This window comes from Atractosteus spatula, chromosome 11, assembly GCF_055471065.1.
Source record: "Atractosteus spatula isolate fAtrSpa1 chromosome 11, fAtrSpa1.hap1, whole genome shotgun sequence".
NCBI lineage: Eukaryota > Metazoa > Chordata > Actinopteri > Semionotiformes > Lepisosteidae > Atractosteus > Atractosteus spatula.
The window spans coordinates 28,924,135-28,945,270 of record NC_142716.1 but is presented as its reverse complement, the minus strand read 5'-3'; the positions used below and the strand labels follow the sequence as shown (position 1 = coordinate 28,945,270).

The 21,136-nt window shown below is 39.2% G+C and overlaps 1 protein-coding gene across 4 annotated transcripts; it reads left to right on the top strand.

Moving 5' to 3' along the window:
• Positions 1-1,932: 1,932 nt before the first annotated feature.
• LOC148823806 (legumain-like) lies at positions 1,933-20,185 on the top strand. Of its 4 annotated transcripts, XM_088926638.1 has the most exons (15): positions 1,933-2,328; positions 3,821-3,953; positions 4,137-4,259; positions 5,150-5,247; positions 6,851-6,932; positions 9,401-9,486; positions 9,741-9,816; positions 9,906-9,968; positions 10,052-10,118; positions 11,823-11,941; positions 15,331-15,420; positions 16,201-16,401; positions 17,195-17,359; positions 18,082-18,149; positions 19,521-20,185. In XM_088926638.1, the coding sequence occupies exons 3-15, from the start codon at positions 4,185-4,187 to the stop codon at positions 19,567-19,569; spliced, it is 1,239 nt and encodes a 412-aa protein (XP_088782764.1). In that variant the 5' UTR covers positions 1,933-2,328; positions 3,821-3,953; positions 4,137-4,184; the 3' UTR covers positions 19,570-20,185. The 4 variants fall into 4 exon arrangements, with proteins under 4 accessions (XP_088782764.1, XP_088782765.1, XP_088782763.1 ...); XM_088926639.1 differs by lacking the exon at positions 3,821-3,953 and having other exon boundaries at positions 4,151-4,259; XM_088926637.1 differs by lacking the exon at positions 3,821-3,953.
• Positions 20,186-21,136: the final 951 nt, after the last annotated feature.

Here is a 21,136-nt window from a genome sequence, read left to right as displayed (position 1 = left end):
AAATATTTTATATTAAACAGAACATTATGTGTACTGGTTATGTTCCTATTTTAATGGTTTGTTGCAATGTGCTATCTGAGATCCCTTTCCAACTCTTTTAAAATAATATGATCTGGTCTAATGATCTAAATAATACAATACATACCCCAAGCTTGAAACTGTACATTTGTATTGATCTTATTATGAACTCAGAATAACAGTACAATTACATAATTTGTGAAGATACTCAGAAGGCTTATGGAAGTGCCAGGTGTTCTTTCCTCTGTACTGTAATTCTGTCAAGAAAGGCGACATACAAACCCTAATTTTGAAACTGATACAGAACCATCTGTTTATTATGGTTTCCATAGCAATGTTTTTAGAGTTATATTTCAGTAGCTACAGTATAACCTCTTAATTTGGTTAAGATCAAAGCACATTAAACCTGAATGAATCCAAATAAATGAACTTTAATGTGTAACTTTTATTTTTTATACAAATATCTCATTAATCAATGCTTTGTACTTAACACATTTCATGACATTCCAACAGACAAGTCACTTGTTATAGGATAAGATAAGTTTCATTTTTACTTGAACTGAGTTCAGTGGAAATGGAAACTTACTGTACTGTCTATTAAGAAGGTCTTAATTTATTTCAGAAGAAGCATGTATTCCTTGAAAAAATACTTTTTTTAAATGTAAGCCTTTGGATAAGAAGTAAAACATATATAAATTAATACCAGCTATTTTTTGTTCTTATTTTGAAGTTATCTGTGGTGGTGATGTAACTTTAAAAAATCCTCAGGGAAAACCTTCTGGTTTTCTGGTTCCTGCTGAGCTTAACTGAAGCTTTAATTGGGCTAACAGTTGCTTAATTAGACCTTTTTAAATTGTTTTCAGCTGTAAAACAGTTGGACATTTTAAGCTGCTGATAAAGTTTTAAAACTAGCTGCAAATGTGCCACTTTACTGAGAGCTGGAAATCAAAAGATTCAATCAAGCAAATTATGAGCTCAATTAAGGTTTTAATTAAGTTCAGTTGCAGTGTAAAACAGAAAATGAAGGAGATTGCTGGAGGCAGGTTAGGAATATTCGATGTTAATATCTTAACAGGACTCCTCAACTTCAGTTCTTAATGTTTTTAAATGTGGTATAGGTCTTTTTATATCATAAGAATTTGAGATCAGTTATAAACAAGAAAGCCAAGTGGCCCATCTAGCCTGTTTGCTACTTAGTAGCTAATTGATCAATGAGCCCCATCCAGCCAGGAAATTGGCTTTAATAGACTGGGTAGAGTGTTCCATACTCCGGCACATCTTTGCGTAAAGAAGTGCCTTCTGTTCTAAGTTTTAAATGCAGTTCTGCACTTTCCACTTGTGTCCTCTGGCTTGTGTTTTACTGTTAGTTTCTGAAGAAATCCTCTGAGCATGCTTTTGAGGATTTTGAATACTTCTGTCTTCGGTCCGTAAAGAACTGGTGTTCAACTGATTAATTTAATTTTAATTCAATTCAAAATACTTTAATTTCAGCAATTTAAGCCAATCATTACACTGGGAAAAAACACTTACAGACATAGCAGCCCTCCAGGATTGTAGCTGAACACCCTTAGTATCTAACCTTCGTAACAGGATTAGTCAAATCCTGACTCCCCTAATCAATTCCATTGTGAGAATTGATGAATTGATCAACTTTATAATGTATAACTAAGCAGCTGTTTGTACCAGGGACTTGTATGGTAATGGATCTCAAGGTTTCCTAATACTACTGCTTGAGTGCCTCTGTCTCCCAACCAAGCTCTCAAGTAACTTCATTGAACTACTGATTTTTATATCTTATTTCACCTACAATTTAACATAGTTCAGTTAGTACAGTACATTTCATAGCTAACAAGTAATGTTCAAAATTTTAAAAACGTGAAAACAGTTTATAAAAATTCCAGTGAAACTGGAAAAACAAATACTTTCCGTCATACAAGATCATCTTTGACACAAGTTAATATACATTTTATTTTAAAATACTGGTAATGGCTAATGATGGTACAGTATGTGCTTAATTTGAAATCCAGAAACATGGTAACAAAAGGTCAGGTGAACACAGTATTGCGGTTATGATTCAGATTGTGGTTTCAGTTTTCTTTCCTTGAAGCTGAAATTGAAACTGCATTCTACACAACAGAATTTTATACAGTTACAGTATGCAGATGGTAAAGGCACAGCCTTGTCCCCCATTCAGATTCCTGGTGGGATAAAATACTGCTGTTATTGGAACAAATTGGAAAAATATAAGGCATAAATTTCCTCAACGTGCCTCATATTGCTGTTCACCTAACCAAAGGACAGTACAGAAAGGTAAGACCAAGATGTAATTCTTTTCATTTACTAGAGTGATCCCAGAAATCATAAACTAACAGCATAAGAAGCATAGTGGAAGGTTTAGAATAAGTAACACAACGTGTAAAATGTAATATTCTAATTAAATAAGAAAGGATACACATGATTGGAAGCCAAATGGCCCATTTAATGTTTTAGGCTTAATTCAAAGAAAAAAATGAACTGTTGGAAAACTGTTGTCTGACAAGGTTTTGACAAAACACTGTAAGGCAATGGAATGATTGTTTCAACAGTTTTACTGCTGTGAAGGATGGTAAGTAAATGGGACGACCTTTTGTTCTAATAATTTTTTTATGAAATTATCAAGAATCTGCAAAAATTCAAACTTCAAACGCCTTGAAGGTGCTTTTGTAAAAGCTGTGCAAGGATTTGGGATTGGGTATTCAAAGACGTGTATTTGGGCTTTGCAATGAATTATCCTCCTAAGGTTTGATATGCACCTTGGGTAAATACAATGTAAATAAAATAAGAAGCTTAGAAAACGTTTGAGGACAACAAATGCATCATTATTATTATTGTTGCGTTTCTTTTTTCCATCAGTATATATTTAGTTTATATGATTTGTAATCATAATAATATAATTTTATATTAACTTTTCAGATGCACAGATTACTATATGTGGGACAATGGTACTTTTTCTGTAATGTTTCACACAACAGGTGACTGTCTGGTTTCACATGCACAGAATTTCAAGGACTTGAGAAACCTACAAATTCTAAACAATATAAGCAATGTTTTTTCTCATCTGAAAGATGTTTCTTTAAATGTCCTATGTTTCTGTATACATAGCCCTGTTCAGAAAGGGGGTTGATTTCTAGCATGGAATCTGGTTGTTCTTAAGAGATCTTTCTGGTACATAGTGCCAGGGACTGCACATTGGCATATGTATTGCGTGCAGTAACACTGTGACTGCCCAAACAGATAAAACAAAACACTGAAGACACTGCCAATATTAAACTACCAGCCAGACTTCAACACATCAAACATCCCTGAAGAATGATGTGTGCTGGACTAGAGCTACAGTACAGTACCTGGATGGTATCCAGATTTTAGATGAGTTAGAAGCCTTGGGGGTACCAGGCTCCTGTCTTAAAAATCTTGACTCCTATTGCAAAAGTGTAAGATAGTTACAGAAGGTATTGAGGAACCACCCACCAATTACAGAGTCTGAAACAGAAGCTGGCCTGTCAGGTAGCTGGCCAGAAAACAGGGGGTGACTTTTAAAACGGACAGCAGATCAAAAGGAGTAGAATGAAAGAGGGTTACAGGAAGATGAGAGAGAGACGATGGAGGACTTGCAGGGGCTCTGGGAGGGGCAGCTTCACAGAATAAAGCCCAAAGCACCAGAGATGCCTGGCCAAATTTCCCATTGGCCCTTATCAGTCATGGCCTCCTAATAATCCCCATCTATGAATTGGCTTTGTTACTCTGCTCTCCTCCCCACTGATAGCTGATGTGTGGTGAGCATTCTGGCGCACTATGGCTGCCGTCGCATCATCCAGGTGGATGCTGCACATTGGTGGTGCTGGAGGGGAGTCCCCATTACCCGTAAAGTCGAGTGTCCGGAAAAGCGCTATATAAGAGTAAGCAATTATTATTATTAAGAGTGCTGCTTTTCACCTGTGTTACCTTTATTTTAATTTATTTTGTTATTGGTAAGATGTTGCTCTTTCTGAATTCTGCTGTACCCAACACCCTCTGGGCATTCTGAACCCAGCCACGTGACCACTGGTATCTTGGTTATTTAATTATTTTCTTATTTCCAGGTCTTGTTTTACAGTCCATTGCACTTGAACTGACCCAAAGAAAGGACAATGGGTGGAAACAGCTCTAAACAGTGGGTTCTGCTTGCAGCAGGATCTAAAGGCTGGGAAAACTACAGGCATCAAGTAGGTGTCTCATCAGTATACACATGCTTTTTTGTAAATCCTAATTTTTATGAAACGGAACGGTCATAGTGAAATGTGACATTTTGTAGAGCAAACTGTCTTCTTTAAATTTCAAAAGACATATTTAATTTAACATCGTGCCTAGAGATGGTAGTTGTATACATCATAGCATGTTGGCATTCATACTGCAAACCTTAGTCTTAATTGAGGCCTATGTAACTTTTTTGGAGATGTGAGGTAATATAGTATTGTTTAAGTGGTGCGTGCTGTTCTATACAGACTATCAAAGGATTAGGATGTTGAAGTAGTGTAGTGAACTCTGTCAGATGAGCAAAAAAAGAAATTGTACAGACATTTATAGGGAGGTTTTAAGGAGATACTGTAAGTGTTTCCAATAAAATATGTAAAAGTGAATTTGTGTCATTCTTTTTCAGAAAGTCGGTTACAACAATATAAAGAGCAAGGATTTTCCTGACACAGTACATCAAATACAGTACCTACAAATGCTCAGATTATATTTTATGAGACCTTTCTCCCCTCATTTGCCAGGAGTCCGATGCCTCTTCTATCGATATAAACAGATAAACTAATGTTTGAACGTGTCTTTAGATACTGTTAGTATATTGGGACTACTGCTTTACACATTATGCAGAAGACTGAGAAGTGGTCATCGGTGTGGTTTAACCTTTTGTTACCTAATTCATGTATGTTACTCTGCATCAATATCATCAATAGTGGCGAGATCGCACACAAATGTTGTAAATGTACAATTCCACTTTTTTAATGTTGTTGACCTCATTGACCATGTAACTTGAATTTGGACATCTAGAGGAACTTAGATTTTTTTAATTGCCAAGTGTTTCTCCGTCGTATTCTACTGTCTACCACAGGCCAATGTGTGCCATGCATATCAGATTGCGAAGAGAAATGGGATTCCAGATGAGCAGATAGTGGTTATGATGTATGATGACATCGCCTATAATGAAGAGTAAGTTTTGAAAACATTCTCAGATGTGTACACAGTGAAAAGTGTTTTAGTCCTTTACACGCTTCATGCTGGTTTGGCACCCCAGCATGGTATTGCCTACCCTCCGACAGAACTCATCCCTCAATCTCTCCTCCCTAATCTATCAGTACCCAAAGTAAAGTGTGGAAAATATGTCCTAAAATCCCAAGTTTTTCATAATTTTTCATAGTGTGCTACATTGTTTCCAACCTGGAACACCTTTGTCTGACCCCAGTTGCACTCCCAGACAAAGCTGACGTGTTGCAAGATTTTTTGCTACCAGAATTTGAAACAGCTGTCACGAACCGCATTCCTACGAGCACCTCTCACCGCCAACACCCGCGCACTAATTAATCAATTGTCATTCCTCAGGCTCTTCCCTATTTATCCCCTCTCACTCCTGCTCGCTATTGAGAATTACCCTTGGCTTTCTCTGGTGCGCGCTACAAGTCTTGACCTGATTTTTGGCTACCCAACCTTGTTTCCTCCTGGTTTGACTTCTCCTTGCTTCTCATTTTGGATTTGGATTCACTCGACCTGACTCTTTTGGCTACCTGACCTAGTTCTTTTGCCTCGACTACGACTTTTGCCTTTTGCCTTTGGGATTTGGATGCCAATCGGTAGCAATAACCTTCAGTCTCAGCGCCGCATAGGGTCCAACCTGGTGCTCCCAATGCCTTCTCTGACAACAGCAGCTCTTTGCAAGGAGTGTGACAAAGCTCCCGTTGCATAGCAGATCCATTCTAGGCTCCAGGCTCTTGCCAATTCAGTAAAAGAAGCAGAAGAGCAGAATATGCCAATCCTCCAAAATTTACTCTGCCATATTTTCTTCTTCTCATGCTCTAAGCCAACAGCAGAGGTAAGGCATTGGACACATGACTGACCTGGCTCGCAGATAACAGTTTTACATGGCAAGCCAAGGAAACTCTGTCCAACTTCAAGCTCTTCCCAGTCCCCACCAGCCCACGGCTTGATCTGATCCTTGGGCAATCCTGGATTAGGAGGTGCTTGTGCTTCACCTAAGGTGATGTTCGATGTCGATGGATGTTGAACAGCACAAAGTCATTTTAAATATATATTGTATTTATACAATACTTTTCATCCTGAAAGGTCCAAAAGTATAGGAGATTTACAGCTTGAAGAGGGCTCACTTACAGCTTCCTCTGGTATTGCAGGCAAGAGTGGGCAAAAATGACTTGACCTGCTAAACTTAGAGGGATGAAATTTTGTGGGGAAGACTGAAAAAGTTAAAGAAACTTTGGAAACAAAGCAGGATTACGGAGCACTGCCATAGGACCGAACATAGCCTTGGGTTAACGTTGTTTTAAAAGCTTGCATTACCTGCAAGACTGCATGACAATCCCATATCTTTACTGAGCACAAATTTGATGTACTGTATCTTGGAGCTTAGTCATCGCTGACATTGTGAGAAAACAAGAAAGCGAGTACTGGAGTTCATTCAGCTGTTTTTTTTTAGCATGCATTAAAATTGTTAATTGATCACTGCCAATTGGATGCCATCATAATAATAAACAAGTTGCAAGCAATAATAAAATGTGTAATATATATTTATTTCCTCTCACAGAAATCCTTACATAGGGAATATCATTAATGTTCCTGAAGGAGAAAACGTGTACGTAGGAGTTCCTAAGGATTATACTGGAGCTGTAGGTAACCCTTTCCTTCTGTCTTTCCTTTTACAATAGCTGCTCCCTTTGGGTCACAGTTAAAAACACATCTCTTCTTAGTTCGATTTACTTGCCCACACTCCTTTATCAAGAGTGTGTTTTGGAATGAATGATTTGCACAGTCTGGCGACCCATCCAGGGTGTTTTCTCTCTTGTGCCTGTTGGTTGATAGGGTAGGCTCTGGCTCCCCTGTGACCCTCGATAGGGAGAAGTGGTGAGAAAAGTGATGGATGGGTGGATGGATTTCCACAGTATGTCTTTCATGAGAACTGCAAGCACTCTCGTTATAGAGAGCCAGGTATAAACAATACTTACGGCTTTGCTTGGCTTAGAGAGCTACTGAAGTCTTTCACTAGGTGTGCTGTTCTTTGAGTAGCCCTGTGCTGTACAGTTTATTCTGAAGTAATGTAGTGATATTGTGTATTTTTAAAATATACTGTATGCACACGTGCTTAGGAAAATGAGAGGTCAGTAGGTTTTCAGGTTAAGGGTGTTGATCTAGGCTAATATTTCAGAGCAACATTTTCTTGAGGTTCTCTGAGAGGATGGGCTTAAACATTCTTCATCTTTGAATAAGTAGGTTCGCTTAGTTCAATGGATGTTTTCAGATTCTAAAGTGATAATACTATTTATTCCTGTACTACTCCCACGTGTCTCAGAGAATAAGAAGGCTTCTGTCAGAAAGTGACTCTTTGTAAAAAGGAAACTGATAGTAGTAACAAAGAAAGTGATAGTAGTAAAAAAGAAACTGTATAGAACTACGTCTCCACATTGAGGACATTATACAGAGGATCAACAGGCAGTCAGAATAAAAGCAATTTAAATAAAGGTCTAGGTAACACTTATCATACATCACACAAAAAGGGATTTCTCCAATTAAAACACAATGAACAAGGGGGAACTATTCTATAAAATAGCTATCTTCTTTGCTAAATGTGAGGAATAATACAGAATAAGGTGAGCTGCATCTTCCTGGCACTAGAGGGAAGAGTTGTACCAATATTACCAAAAATGTACTGTACAATAACTTGATCATCTTTTTATCAAGTTCTGTACATTATGCCATAATCTTGTGCGTTTACTGGATTGTTATGTTTCAGCTGAAAATTGCTGAGAAACACTGGACTGTACTGACTACACCAGCTTTGGGATTTCATTCCAATCCACCTTTAAAGTATTTCAGTGATGGTATTATTTGCTAAATAAAAATAATTTTCAGTAGCCTGTAATGAGTTGAAATAATGTGCTTATTAAAGATGGGTGGATGAAGGGTTACATTATTATGTCAAAGGTAATGGTTATATTCAAGATCCAAACTTGTGTACACATCGAAATTTGATTTGTTCCCAGAATATTACGTTGCAAAACAACTTAAAATGTTACCTATCTTAGATAGATACTTTATTGATCCCGTGAGGGAAATTGCAGTGCAACAGCAGCTTAACACAGACAACACAGACACAGTGTAACGAATTATACAATAATAATAATAAAATACATACAATACAATCAGTACAGTGAGAAGTGCACTAAGAAGAGTTACTCACAGTCCAGAACACACAAAGAACAAACCAGAACAGAACAATACACAAAAAAGTCATTTTGCACAATATGACTATAAATATAAATGTATTGCGGAGGTCCCTGGCATATATTGCACAAAAACAGTTTTAAATGGGAAAAGAAAAAGAACAGATGTATCTTGCAATACCCAGCAAAGTATCAATGCTCAGTTAAGAAAAAGAGGAAAAGTGATTTTTTAATCCTTGTCATTGCGAAAATCCCTAGCTGGACAGTAGAGGGGGGCCGTGATGATGTTATAGTAGTTGTAAAAACATTTGAAGGGCTGTAGGGCCATGTTTCTTAACCCTTTGTCAGCCGACTGACGCAAGTCCCTGCCCCGCCCTTTAGTAGTGTTACCAACAAGTAGTGTTTTATTCTTGCTATGGAATCCTTTGTACAGTAAGAGGTCCTCAAAGGTGAAGAGTCTTACAGAGCTTGTCTATGAGACAAAAAAAGGCTCCGAAACACTGATGTGGTCTCGTTTCATGTTCAGAAAGCACCTTAATGCTTATCTAATTTTTGTGCTGTTCCTTTAAAAATCCTGTAGTTTTTTATCTTTATCATTTTTAGTTACACTTTTTTCCATTACTACTGCTTTTGTGTGCACAAGTAAGACTAATTGGAGAAGTTAGAGTTGAAGTGATTTGATTATCAGAATAAATTACCTGTCGTCTATTTAAGCGCCCATTGCTTACTGGGATAGGCTCCGGCTCCCCCCGACCCTGAATTGGATGAAGTGGTTAGAAAATGGATGGATGGATAGATATTTAAGTGGTCTTTGTAATAGTTGCTTTCTCTCTCCTTTCGTTCTAAATTATGGATTGCTCAGAACCATTCAGTTTGACATCATGACATTGCTTTTCCTAATCCCTGCTCTCCTGCAGGATGTGTCCGCTGAGAACTTTCTTGCAGTCCTCAAAGGAGATGTGTCAGGCGTCAGAAAGAGGGGACCCAAAAAAGTGATAAGGAGGTGAGTCTGTTCTGCCTCTTTCTTCTAGTGACAATCTGAATGTTCCTAAAATGGGTGTTAATTATGTGAATTTGGTTAAAACCTTAAATTAAACACATTTTTTATTCACCCTTAATCTGATCATTTATTATATTTTTCTGAAATATTCCATAATAGTGGAAAACATCCTTAGTTCAGCTTGTTGTAAAGGTTTACATAATTGCAATTTATTATCCTCTTGAAATAATGACGTTCTATTGTTTGTTTTTATCCAGCGGATACTATGATACCATTTTTGTGTATCTAGCTGACCATGGCAGCAATGGGATATTTACATTCCCTAGTTCTGAAGTAAGATATTTTGCTATTCGAATTCATTTAGTATTGTTTTTACTTTAAATTGTAATTACTTTTAATTTGTGGAATCATTTCTGTTGCAGTTATTGGCCCCGGAATTAGTAGAAACCGTTACACAAATGTCCAGAAATAGTCAGTTTTCCAAGGTAAGTGTGAAAGAAAATGAAAAAATAAAATTGACCCAATTCTACAAGTTTAAATCTAATAAATGGTCTTTAAAACATTTTAGATGGTGATTTATATTGAAAGCTGCCACTCTGGATCAATGATCAAAAATCTCCCAAAGGATGTCAATGGTAAATTTTCTTTGAATTTTTTATTGTATCAATGTACATGATTTACAGTAAAATTCTAGTTCTGTTGTTCATCTGTTAGCATTCTTAACATTTTGATAAATACAGGAATGCTGTACAGGATTATTACTAAAACAAATATAGTAATGAACAGGGCTGTTATAACACTCCCAAATTTGTAATTTATTTGATCACACAAATATACAGTGAATAGTTCACATACTACAGTATATATACACTCTACTTTAATATAGCTCCTTAAAAGTCCCAAGCATTTACAATTCACAATAATTTATTTGCACTGTCCATTTTCAAGAATTTGCAGTAATACGGGTTTGACTTCACATACTGCAAGTCAAAATTAAAAAATGCGTGCTCTTAAGTTTTATAAGAAAACGTTCAAGTTTTCACTCCAATAAATCATTACTTATGTCAACAATTCTCTTGTTGCCATCTTTGTTTTCACACCAATAAATTTGTTTTCACATGCCAAGCTGCTTGTGTTTTTTTCTCTCTTCCGGAGCTGTAGTATAGAATTCATAAATGTGCATTTTTTGTTTTACTTACAGTAAGTAGTGAGAGGCATCAGCCTGGCTCTTACAGCATTTCCACAGTCTCGCCAGAGTTCAAAATGGATAATGCAGGCCAGACCCAGCTAACCATGTCACTGTTACGCCACGCCCCCGGAGGACTCGTCGTTCCACCTCGCATTCAAGCGCGGTTCCAAATTAGCCCATTTACCCCCAGCCTATTTAATGCTCTCCCCTGCGCTCAGTATTAGGTTTTTCTGGTTAGAGCTACCTCGCCTTCTTGTAATTAGTTAATTCTTGGTTTTTGGCTTTCTGACCTTGGTTTGTTCTCCGACTACGTCTCCAGGTTTTGTTTGGTTACTTTGGTTATCGTTCTGGCTTTGACTCTTGGCTTCCTCATGGCATACAGCTCCGATTCTGATTTTGTACTTTTGCACCGGTTTGTTTTCCTTCGGCTTTCGGACCTCGGACTGTTAAATCGACTACGCCTCTGGAGTTCGTCCTGATTTTTCTGCATAGGGTCCTTGTTAATATTCCGTAACAGTAACACAGTGTTAATGCAACATTGTTGTACTGCTGTTGCAAAGCAAAGCTGATGTTCCCTTCTGCCAATGCACGTTTGTAGATTCCAAAGGATGTGTCAGAATATTGTAATGCAATGTTATTAAACTGCCTTCGGAAAACCACTTGGTCAAATTGTGGTATCTCTAAATGCTGTGGCAACATTGCATTTAAAATTACATTTCTGTTACAATTCTGTAACTGGTCTTCATACAATTCTGTATTTTCCTGAATCCAGAACCACATGTAATTTTAGCATCACTAGTTTATAGACTCCAGAGGACATTGTCACAAAACCGTGGACCAATGATGTAAAATGTTATTTACTCTGTATTGCTGTATTGCAGTCTCCAACAACAAAACCTGGCAAATAAAAAGCAGGTTTAATTTAAATTATTGCAGCAAAAGGAAACATACATTGCATCAGTCGGCATATGCTACAGTTATCATAGTCGAAGCTAGAGGTTTTTGCTACAAAACTCAACTGCAAGTACACCTAGTTTAAAAGAATATAAAACCAATACTAATTTCTGCTTATTTACTATTAGCATGTTAACATTTATGCAGCAGCATTATGTTTGCTCATATTAACGTCATATTGTGTTTGCATTTGTAGTGTATGGAGTTTCTTCAGCCCGCCCACACCAACCCACCTTTGCCTGTTATTTTGACAGAGACAGGAATGCTTATCTGTCAGATGAATTTAGTGTGCCCTGGATGCACCACATTGAAACGGTTTGTATTTTTTCTTTTTTAATCATTGCATTTTTTGTTTTTGCTCGCATGTACTTTTCTGAAACAATGCAATAAACTCCATGAGAAAAAGATAAAAATATTTACTGATTGAGAGCTGATGGCGGCTTCTGTAACAGGGCTTGTTCTGTGTGAGCCTGTCATGGCAGTGTAACTTCCCGAAGACAGGGTTCCTGATCCTGGTTCAATTGTGTAACCAAGAGCTCGGCTGGAACAAAACCCAGCAGGTGTGGTCCTTGCTACTTGCTATTCCATGTAATATTCATCTCAGCAAAATTAAGTGGGATTCAGGAGAGGATTAGGTCACAAGGAGCGTCTTCAAGTGCTTAGAACAGTTTGGAAGGTGTTAACAAGTTCAAAGTGCCACTGTGTCTGGGATTCATTGTTTATGGGAAGGCACACAATGCTGTTTATGCTACATCTGCCTTAAAGGAAGGAAACAATCAAAGACTTCAATCCCAGCAACAACCACATTGAAGCTACACAAAGACATTAGGAAGATCGGGATCAATGAAGATATCTGGCAGGTCATAGTGTTGCTGAAATGCCAAGGCCGGTTACAGCCGCAAGGGTGGTGATGCATCAGAGCCCAAGCACAAGTGACCAGAGAGTGGTGGAACACTCAAGGAGACCCAGCTGATTGAGGTCCAGGATGCTCCAGGAGAAAGGGAAAGTGAAAACAGAAAGGGCGATGATAGAATAATTACTGGCCAGCAGGGCTAAAACAGCCCAGGACAGACAGTAACAAGAAGAGAAACTGGAAAAAGCCAGACAGAAATGGCCGACAGAGTAAGGATAGCACCAGCTAGGCAGCAAGATAAAAAACCTAGTGAGGGACGATGGCCCCTAAGATACTGGCTGTCTGCACCCCTGGCAACCTAAGCACCAGTCCCAAATTAGGGCTGCTCATCCCAGGCCGCCAACCGGAAACTGGGACCTTCGACTCTGGGATGGAACCAGCTACCGAGCCTCCACAAGAAAAGGGGGCCGCATAGATCTGGGTAGCCAGGAGTGCAGGCCGGCAAACCCACAGGCCGATGTGCAGGACAAGAAAAGGAGTCTCCTCAGGGTGCAGCTGTGCTTTGTCCCAAGGGCTTTACTGAGAGGAGGGGTCTCACCAAACTGGCAAGGCAGGAAATACCCACACCATGGTGCAGTCAGAGGGTCCAGGAACCAGGTCTCCTCCAAGCCCAGGCCAGGCGTGCACTGTCAAAGCACAGTCTCCAGGTTTCACTCTCTGACCACGGCGCCTGGGTGCGAGCAGAATCGGATACCCAGGTGTCCTCTGGATCAACTGCGGGCGACATCTTGAAGGACAGGAGGCAAAGACCCATCCTAAGATCCCTCTCAGCTCTCAGAGCTGTCCACACAGCTGCAAGAAGCCTCAGGAAGGTGCAGAAGGCTCCGTTGGGACACTGGAAGGAGACTGGGGAAAAGGGAGAAAGAATAGAACCCAGACAGCCTGGGAAACAGGAGGGCAAGGAATAGAAATCAGCCCTGAACTAAAAGAGAAAGCCTTCCCCAAAAAAAAGGTAGAAGGGCAGTCAGAAAGAAGACAGAAGAGAAAAAGTGCAAGGGACAGGGAACAAAACTGGGCTGCGGGCAAAGAGGTGAGGGGACTGCATGGACAGGAGGTGAAGGGGCTGCAAGGACAGAGCCCTGGGCTCCTAGGTGACAGAAGCTACCAGCTGGATGCAGGACGGAACTGCGAGGAAGGAGGCCAGCAGAGAAGAATCCAGTGTTCCCAGGGTGGAGGTCAGGGCCGTGCAGTCAGGAACTTGGACAGAGAGCTACACAGGGAGAGCCCTGCAGTCCTGGACAGCGGGAGCTGCCTTATGGATGTGAAATGGAAGCATGGGGATGTGAGGCCAGCAGAGAAAAGGTCCAGGGTTCCCAGGATAGAGACCAGCAGGGCTGCACTGAGAGAGCCCTGGGGTCTTGGATGACAGAAGCTGCCTTCTGGAAGTGGGACGGAACCATGGGGATGGGAGACCAGCAGAGAAGAGTTCCCAGGGCGGAGGTCTGGGGTCGCCGAGCAGTCCAATTCCGGAGGAAGCAGTGCTAAGTGTCCTGGAACCAGAGTCTGAGCAGACTGGTTTATGCAGCAAGCCCTGGAAAACCATGAGCCCTCGTGAGAATGTGATGGTTACCTAGGGTAACTGCTAGCTGAGAGATGCCGTATGGGTGCAATCATGACAATTTCCCTCAAATTGTCTGCCACAGCTTTTTTCAACACACTTGACAACATTGCGAACCACCTGAGTCACCTGAGATTCTCAATTGCAGCTAAAGATTTTTCACCTCATATAATACTATTGTGGGTGATTGTCTTGTGTAGTTTTCCTATGTATTGGTTCTTTTTGTACGTTTATCACCAACAGTTGATGGAACAAATAAAGCTGAGGTCACATACAGTACAGTAGATACTGTATGATTAAAGATTAAAGAAATGAGTATTGTCACCCTTCATCTTTGCACCCTGGATGATTGTGCTTTGTTACGTGGAGTCTTAATGGAAGAAAGAATTGGAAACTTAAAACAAAGGTGTACTCCAGGAATAATAAGATGGGTCTGAGAAAGAAATGAATTGAGAAGAGAGGAATTTCCAGTTACTCTTGGTAATTCCACAGAGTTTTAACCAGAGAGCTTTACTGATCCAAATGCTCCAGGAAGGCTGTCCTCAAGGTCTTTGGGGGTCTGGAAAAGGATTTTCATGTTCACCTCTGATTTTATTAATGTCACTGTTTGTCCATTGCAATTTTAGCTTCTTCCAGAAATGTCACAACGGGGCCAGCACCAGGTTATTCTGCTAACTGCTAGGGGGTGACTAGTACATTTCTGAGGTAGTCAATGTATACCATATGAGTATACTGTATATTAGCATTCCCCTTTACCTCAGATGCTTTCTAAAGGCAGGGGGAGGGGGAACGGGCTTCCTCACTGTCTTTCCAGAAGAGGTAGTACAGACGTGCTCTTCTTTCTGTATGACCCAGCACAATTTCCCTCAGTCCAAAGCCATACTGATGGGTTAATTGTCTTCTGGGAAAACTGGCCCTGGTGTGTGTGTGTTTGTGTCTGTATGTGCTCTGCGATGGACTGGTCCAGGGTGTATCTTGCCCTGAGCCTGTTGCTTGCCATGATAGACTCCAGCTCTCCTGCGACCCTGTGTAGGATAAAGAGGTTAGAACACGAATGGATTGTTGGATCTCTCAACACTGGGACGGTAATACTGTCATGCTCAAGTATCAGTCTCTGCCCTGTATTATGTGTTAAATGCAAATTTGAAATTTGTCTGCTATTTCTTCTATTATATGATAGTGTTTAATGGCTAACCAGCTTGTTAAAGATTGTCTCCGCTCTCTCTTTTAAAGTCTGACTTAGAAGGGGAGACTCTCCAAGAGCAGTTTAATTATGTAAAGAAGAATATGAAACATTCCGTCCCTTGCCAGTATGGAAACCGGGTATGTTCTCAAACAAATCTGTTTTCTCTTTAAACTTTGTTTATTTTTTCCTATAGCTTTATTGTAAAAAATGTACAATACAGTATGTTAAGCAAATTATTTATTAATGTGTATAGTATTCCGAATATCAAATAACATTTTCTTTAAATACATAATTTACAACAGTTGATGGAATAAATAAAGCTGAGGACACATACGGTACATGTTATTACAGGACATTAGTATTGTCACCCTGCATCTATATAGTATGTGAATAATAGGGAACAAGTATGAGTTAATACTGAAAAGTAGAAAGAAGGTGTGAGCTTTAAAGAAGATACCTGCAGAAGGCTCTACAGTCAAATTTTTGCATTCTTTCCAACTTTTTGTGGACTTAATCTCTATTCCTTTTGAAGCTGGATGTTAATACAGTTTTCCACTCATACTGTATGTAGTATATGTAATTATATTATCATTGTATTCCTGTGTTTTGTGATTAATTGAGGTCATAACTAAAAGTGAAAAGAAAATATCTTCTTGTATACATACAGTATATGACTTGGATTGCCTCTTATACTGTATGTTTATATATGGACCTTGATACATGCTTACATGTGTGAAATTTAAAAATATGCTTAAATTATGTTAAAATCGGTATATCAGTAAAATGGTTTTCATTGGATTTCAAATGTTTATTTTGTCATATTTCCAAATACACAAACATTGCAATGTACAGTATGTGTAAGGTCAGTTTTTAGGATGCAATTTTTTGTGGCACTTAGGTTCTCTTTTATTTTGCAGGACATTGCAAGGGATACAATTAGTGAGTTTTTAGGGAAATCAGCAGTTCCACGTATCCAAAGGAGGTCTCCGGCTGCAAAGCCAACAGATATTATACCCAGTTACAATGTCCCACTGAAAATCCAAGATAACAGAATCCAAAGAGCACGTGACCCAGCACAAAAAGCAATACATGAAAGAGAGTACAAAAAGATGCTCCAGGTAAACAGGCATTTAATTTTTTATTTGCATTTTTCTTTCAGAGACATGTATTCATCTTTACTTATATCAAATCATTCTCACAATCCTCTGTTGGTGTTGTGTAAACTGTTGAGAGATAATTGTATAACTAAATTTGTTTATACATTGTAGTCTTTTCATGATTTGTTGTCCCATGATCTGTGCTATTCTACTGATCATGAAAAAGACATTAATAAATAATTAGTCCATTACATATTGCTAAGCTCTGTATATCCTATTGTTACCACAGAAACAAAATGGTATGAGGGTTTAAATGTTGATCAAAGCAGGCAGAAACACAAAGACAGGCTGTAACATAAGAACAGGTGTTCATCCAAGTAGTGTGCTTAGCCCAAAACAGCTACAGGTATTTACTGTACATACAGTAAAGGAACAAGTAATAGGTTTATTCCCTTTTGAAAAGAGAAGAGAGAAAACACAACGTTTCGGCTGTGAAGCCTTCTTCAGGTAATGAGCCTTCTTCACACCTGAAGAAGGCCTCACAGCCAAAACGTTGTGTTTTCTCTCTTCTCTTTTCAGCATGGAATAAACCTATTACTTGTTCCTTTACAGACTATGCATGCTGACGCAGCTACCCACCTGAATGTACAGTAGAACTGTTCGAAAGCTTAGAAACACAGACAGATAATATTATCTCTTCACTTTATGTAAGACATATTTCTTGACTTATGCTGTGAAATTAAATTTAGGATTTTCCTATGACTTGAGAACAGATGCCCTCATCAGTCAGGGAGCTAACAATTTGTTTTTTCAGACAAGAGAGGAAATTGACAAGGCAGTGTATGCCATCGCAAAACATGCTTGTCAATCTGGAGCTGAGAGAGCTCTGAGAGAGAGAAGAGATCCAACCCAAGTCCGTGAGCTGAAGATCATCACACAGCACTTCAGAACCTGCTGTTATGACTGGAATGACACAAAGGTGAGATGGCATTTGAAAGGTTATTAGTCGTAAATGCCAAAAAGGAGATCTGTGACTCTAGTTTTCAATGGGCTGCCACTTCCACAAACTTGCAATTAGTTCACTCTCTGGTTTTTCACCAGAAAGGCTGGTGAGATGGTAGATTAAGAACAAAATTAATAATAATTAATAATTGCTTACACTTATATAGTGCTGTTCTGGACACTCCACTCAAAGCACTTTACAAGTAATGGGGACTCCCCTCCACCACCACCAATGTGTAGCACCACCTGGATGATGCAGCAGCAGCCATAGTGCACCAGTACTCTCACCACACATCAGCTCTCAGTGGGGAGGAGAACAGAGTGATGAAAGCAAATCATGGAGGGGATTATTAGGAGGCCATGATGGGTAAAGGCCAGGAGGAAATGTGGCCAGGACACTGGGGATACACCCCTACTCTTTTCAAGAAACACCCTGGGGCATTAGGACCCACACAGTCCACAGGGTGAGCACCCTCTACTGGCCCCACTATCACCTCTTCCAGCAGCAACCTTAGCTTTCCCAGGAGGTCTCAGATCCAGGTACAGGTATATATCTGCACCATAATAGTTCATCACCCTTTGCTCTTGGGTGTCATTCCTAGTGAATTGTCTTTCTCAGTCCAGTCATTTTTGTTTCCTTCTTTAATTAATTTGGGGGTGGTATTGGTTAAATAATAACTGTTGTCTTTTTCTTTACAGTACAAATATGCTATCTCACACATGCATGTCTTTGTTAATTTGTGTGAATCGGGAACACCAGTTGAAAGGTTGGTCTTCTTTTTTTGTAAGATCAGTGCTGTATATACAGGAATACATATGTACAGACCAAAGTTACAATATTATTGTTAATAGTAAGTGGACATGATTCAATAGTGTGAGATCCTTTTCTTTTTAATTTTCATTGCATGCATTAGTGCAGAACAGACAAACACAAAAGACATGCAGGTAGCATATTAGAATCTTAAATCAGTGCAATTCACTATTTCTTGAAAATATGCATCCATAACCTTGAAATTACAAAGAGGTTGTTCTGTATAAAGATAAGGAACAAGTAATAGTTTTATTCCATGCTGAAAAGAGAAGAAAACACAACATTTCAGCCGTGGAGCCTTCTTCAGGTGTGACTTTAGGTGTGAGCACCTGAAGAAGGCTCCATGGCCGAACCGTTGTTTTCTTTCTTCTCTTTTCAGCATGGAATAAAACTATTACTTGTTCCTTTGCAGCCTACGCATGCTGACAAAGCTACCCACCTGTATAAAATAATATTACTTAGTGGGTTACTGATACTGACAGGTTTTGAGGTACCTGTACATTATAAGAAGTATTTTTCATAAAATAGATTTCAGTGTGAATTGATTCAATAGATTATGTAATTTAGCAAGAGAAAAATATAAGATACAACCATGTTGAGCATAGAAGAATAATTTAGAGAATTATTTTTTTAATTTACAAAGAATTTTCACCAAGCCTAAAACAGTCAATAATCTGGGATTCCATTGTGCTGGCTGCAGGAAAGAGTTCTATCTTGTCCTGTCTCTATATATTATAGTGCAATTGCAATTGTGTTTCATTTTCCAAAGTGAAATCTACACATAAACCACAGTGTGCTACATTTGGTATGTGTTTTTTTTTCAAACTATTCTACAAACACTCGATACATAGTCGTGTTTGTCTGTGGTACATCTTTTCTAGATTGTACGTATATGTACCATTGGATAATAGAGAAAAACATCAGCATAGTTCATTCATACATTTTCTCTTCCTGTATTTGTTTCCAAGCTAACTGTGTTTGTAGGTAGACTGTAGGGTACATTGCAAATTTTACAATAGGATCAGATTGGAATAGATTTTGGATTATCAAGTAGGCACATACATTTTCATTTTCATAAACCCAATTTTCAATCAAAATAATTCACATAAGTACATTAACTTGTGGTGCAGATGATTGTGTGTTCGGGTACACATAAATTACACGTACAGAAACATTTAAAAGCCTATTTTCTATTTATTAGATTTATTTATCGTGAGCAGTGCTTGGCTCCAGGAGTGTAATATTTGTGGTGGTGGCAAGTATAATTACAATATATATATTAGACCTATGTTAAAATAAAATAATTGTAACCTTTTTTTTCCTACAGAATTATGACTGCTATAACTGAAGTGAGCAAAACCCTGCAAAAGCATTGAATATTTTGTTCAAGACAAGATCTCTAAAGGATGGAATGTAAACCAATTATTTTTTCTGTTAGGTATAGTTATTATTACATATGTATTTACTCTTTTTAATGTTTTTAAGAACCTGTTCTAAAGCTTGATTTGTTTTCCGTTTATACCCATCTGTTTTACTGATGTTTTAAAATGCATGCATTTTCTTTATATATTCCTGTATTTACTTTATATACTGTACTTAGAACATAGCATTAAACGTTTTCTGCATTGAACTTTGCAAAGATAGTAGTTGAAGACATTTGTTCAGGTACACAGAATCGTATGAACTGAATATTACATATAGCTTATGTAAACTTTTTAAAATAGTCACTACTTTAAAAATGGTTATTGTTAATGGTCTAAAAATCCCTGAATCTTGGGTTAAAGGGTTAAAGTGGGACTTGATTTCTTTGGAAGATGATCGTGCGTGGAACAGCTTGGTGGTGCAGTAGTTAACATTGCTGCCTCACAACACAAGTGCCCTGGGTTCAGTTCCGGACCTAAGGTGCTATCTTTGGAGAGTTTGTATGTTCTCCCTGTGTTTGTATGGGCTTCCTCCCACACTGGTAATTTTTCTATCAAAATAAACTTTATTTCACAATAAATGTCTCAGAATAAATATATACTCATGCAAGGTCATGTGATCTCTACTATATTACAAATGTTCTAAAAAAGGTGAATGTCCTTTATCAATTAATCAGAGCAAGTGGATGCTGGGACTGGATTTGCACACTGAAAAGAGTCCCTCCAAGCCCTACCACTTTATCCATGCCTTTTCCCTGTCCTGGCTCTGAAACTGCGGTCGTCCAGTCCTCCGCAGGAGCTCCAGGGAACAGGGATTTCCTCATTAGTCCCTGTTCAGGGGCCACAGTCCCTTCCTGTGCTCCTTCACTGTTAAAAAGCCTCCCACACTGGTCATTTTTTTCCAATTAAAAAGTAAACTTTATTTCACAAAAAAACATTTCACAATAAGTACACACTCTAACAACTTATCAAGCCCACATCGATTAAGAATGTTCTAAATCAGGTGATTGTCCATTATCAATCAGTTCCAGTGGGTTGTGGGGCCGGATTTGCACAATGAAAGAGTTCCTCCAAGCCCTACCACTTGCTGTTATCCATGCCATTTCCCTGTCCTGGCTCTGAAACCACGGTCGTCCAGTCCTCCGCAGGAGCTCAGGGAACAGGGGTTTCTGCTTTAGCCCCTGTACGGGGCCCAGAGCCACTTCCAGCGCTCCCTCACCATTGGAGAGGCCCCATTTGGTGACGTTGCGCTTCACCCTTCCTCTGAGGTCCGCAAGGATCCTCTCCTCCAGCTCCCTCGCTCCCCACTCTGTGTTGTGCTGAATGAGAGTGCTCCTCACGTTCCAGAGCCCTTGTTTTGTTAAGGACACCAGTAGCCAAAGCAAGTACTGTGTCCCCTTGTCCAGTCCGGTCGGTGCCAGCCCCAGCAGGTACTGTAACTGAGCACTGCTCCCGCTCCCAGGAGTTGCATAGTGTTGTCCAGTCTGCCCCACACCGCTTTGGCGAAGGGCCAGCTCCAGAA

Bases quoted from the DNA above. Each gene is read 5' to 3' on its own strand.
- LOC148823806 (XM_088926639.1), top strand. From the start codon at position 4,185: ATGGGTGGAAACAGCTCTAAACAGTGGGTTCTGCTTGCAGCAGGATCT. The intron at 6,933-9,400 runs GTAGGTAACCCT...GCTCTCCTGCAG, and splicing joins CTAAGGATTATACTGGAGCT to GATGTGTCCGCTGAGAACTT. The intron at 10,119-11,822 runs GTAAATTTTCTT...TTGCATTTGTAG, and splicing joins TCTCCCAAAGGATGTCAATG to TGTATGGAGTTTCTTCAGCC.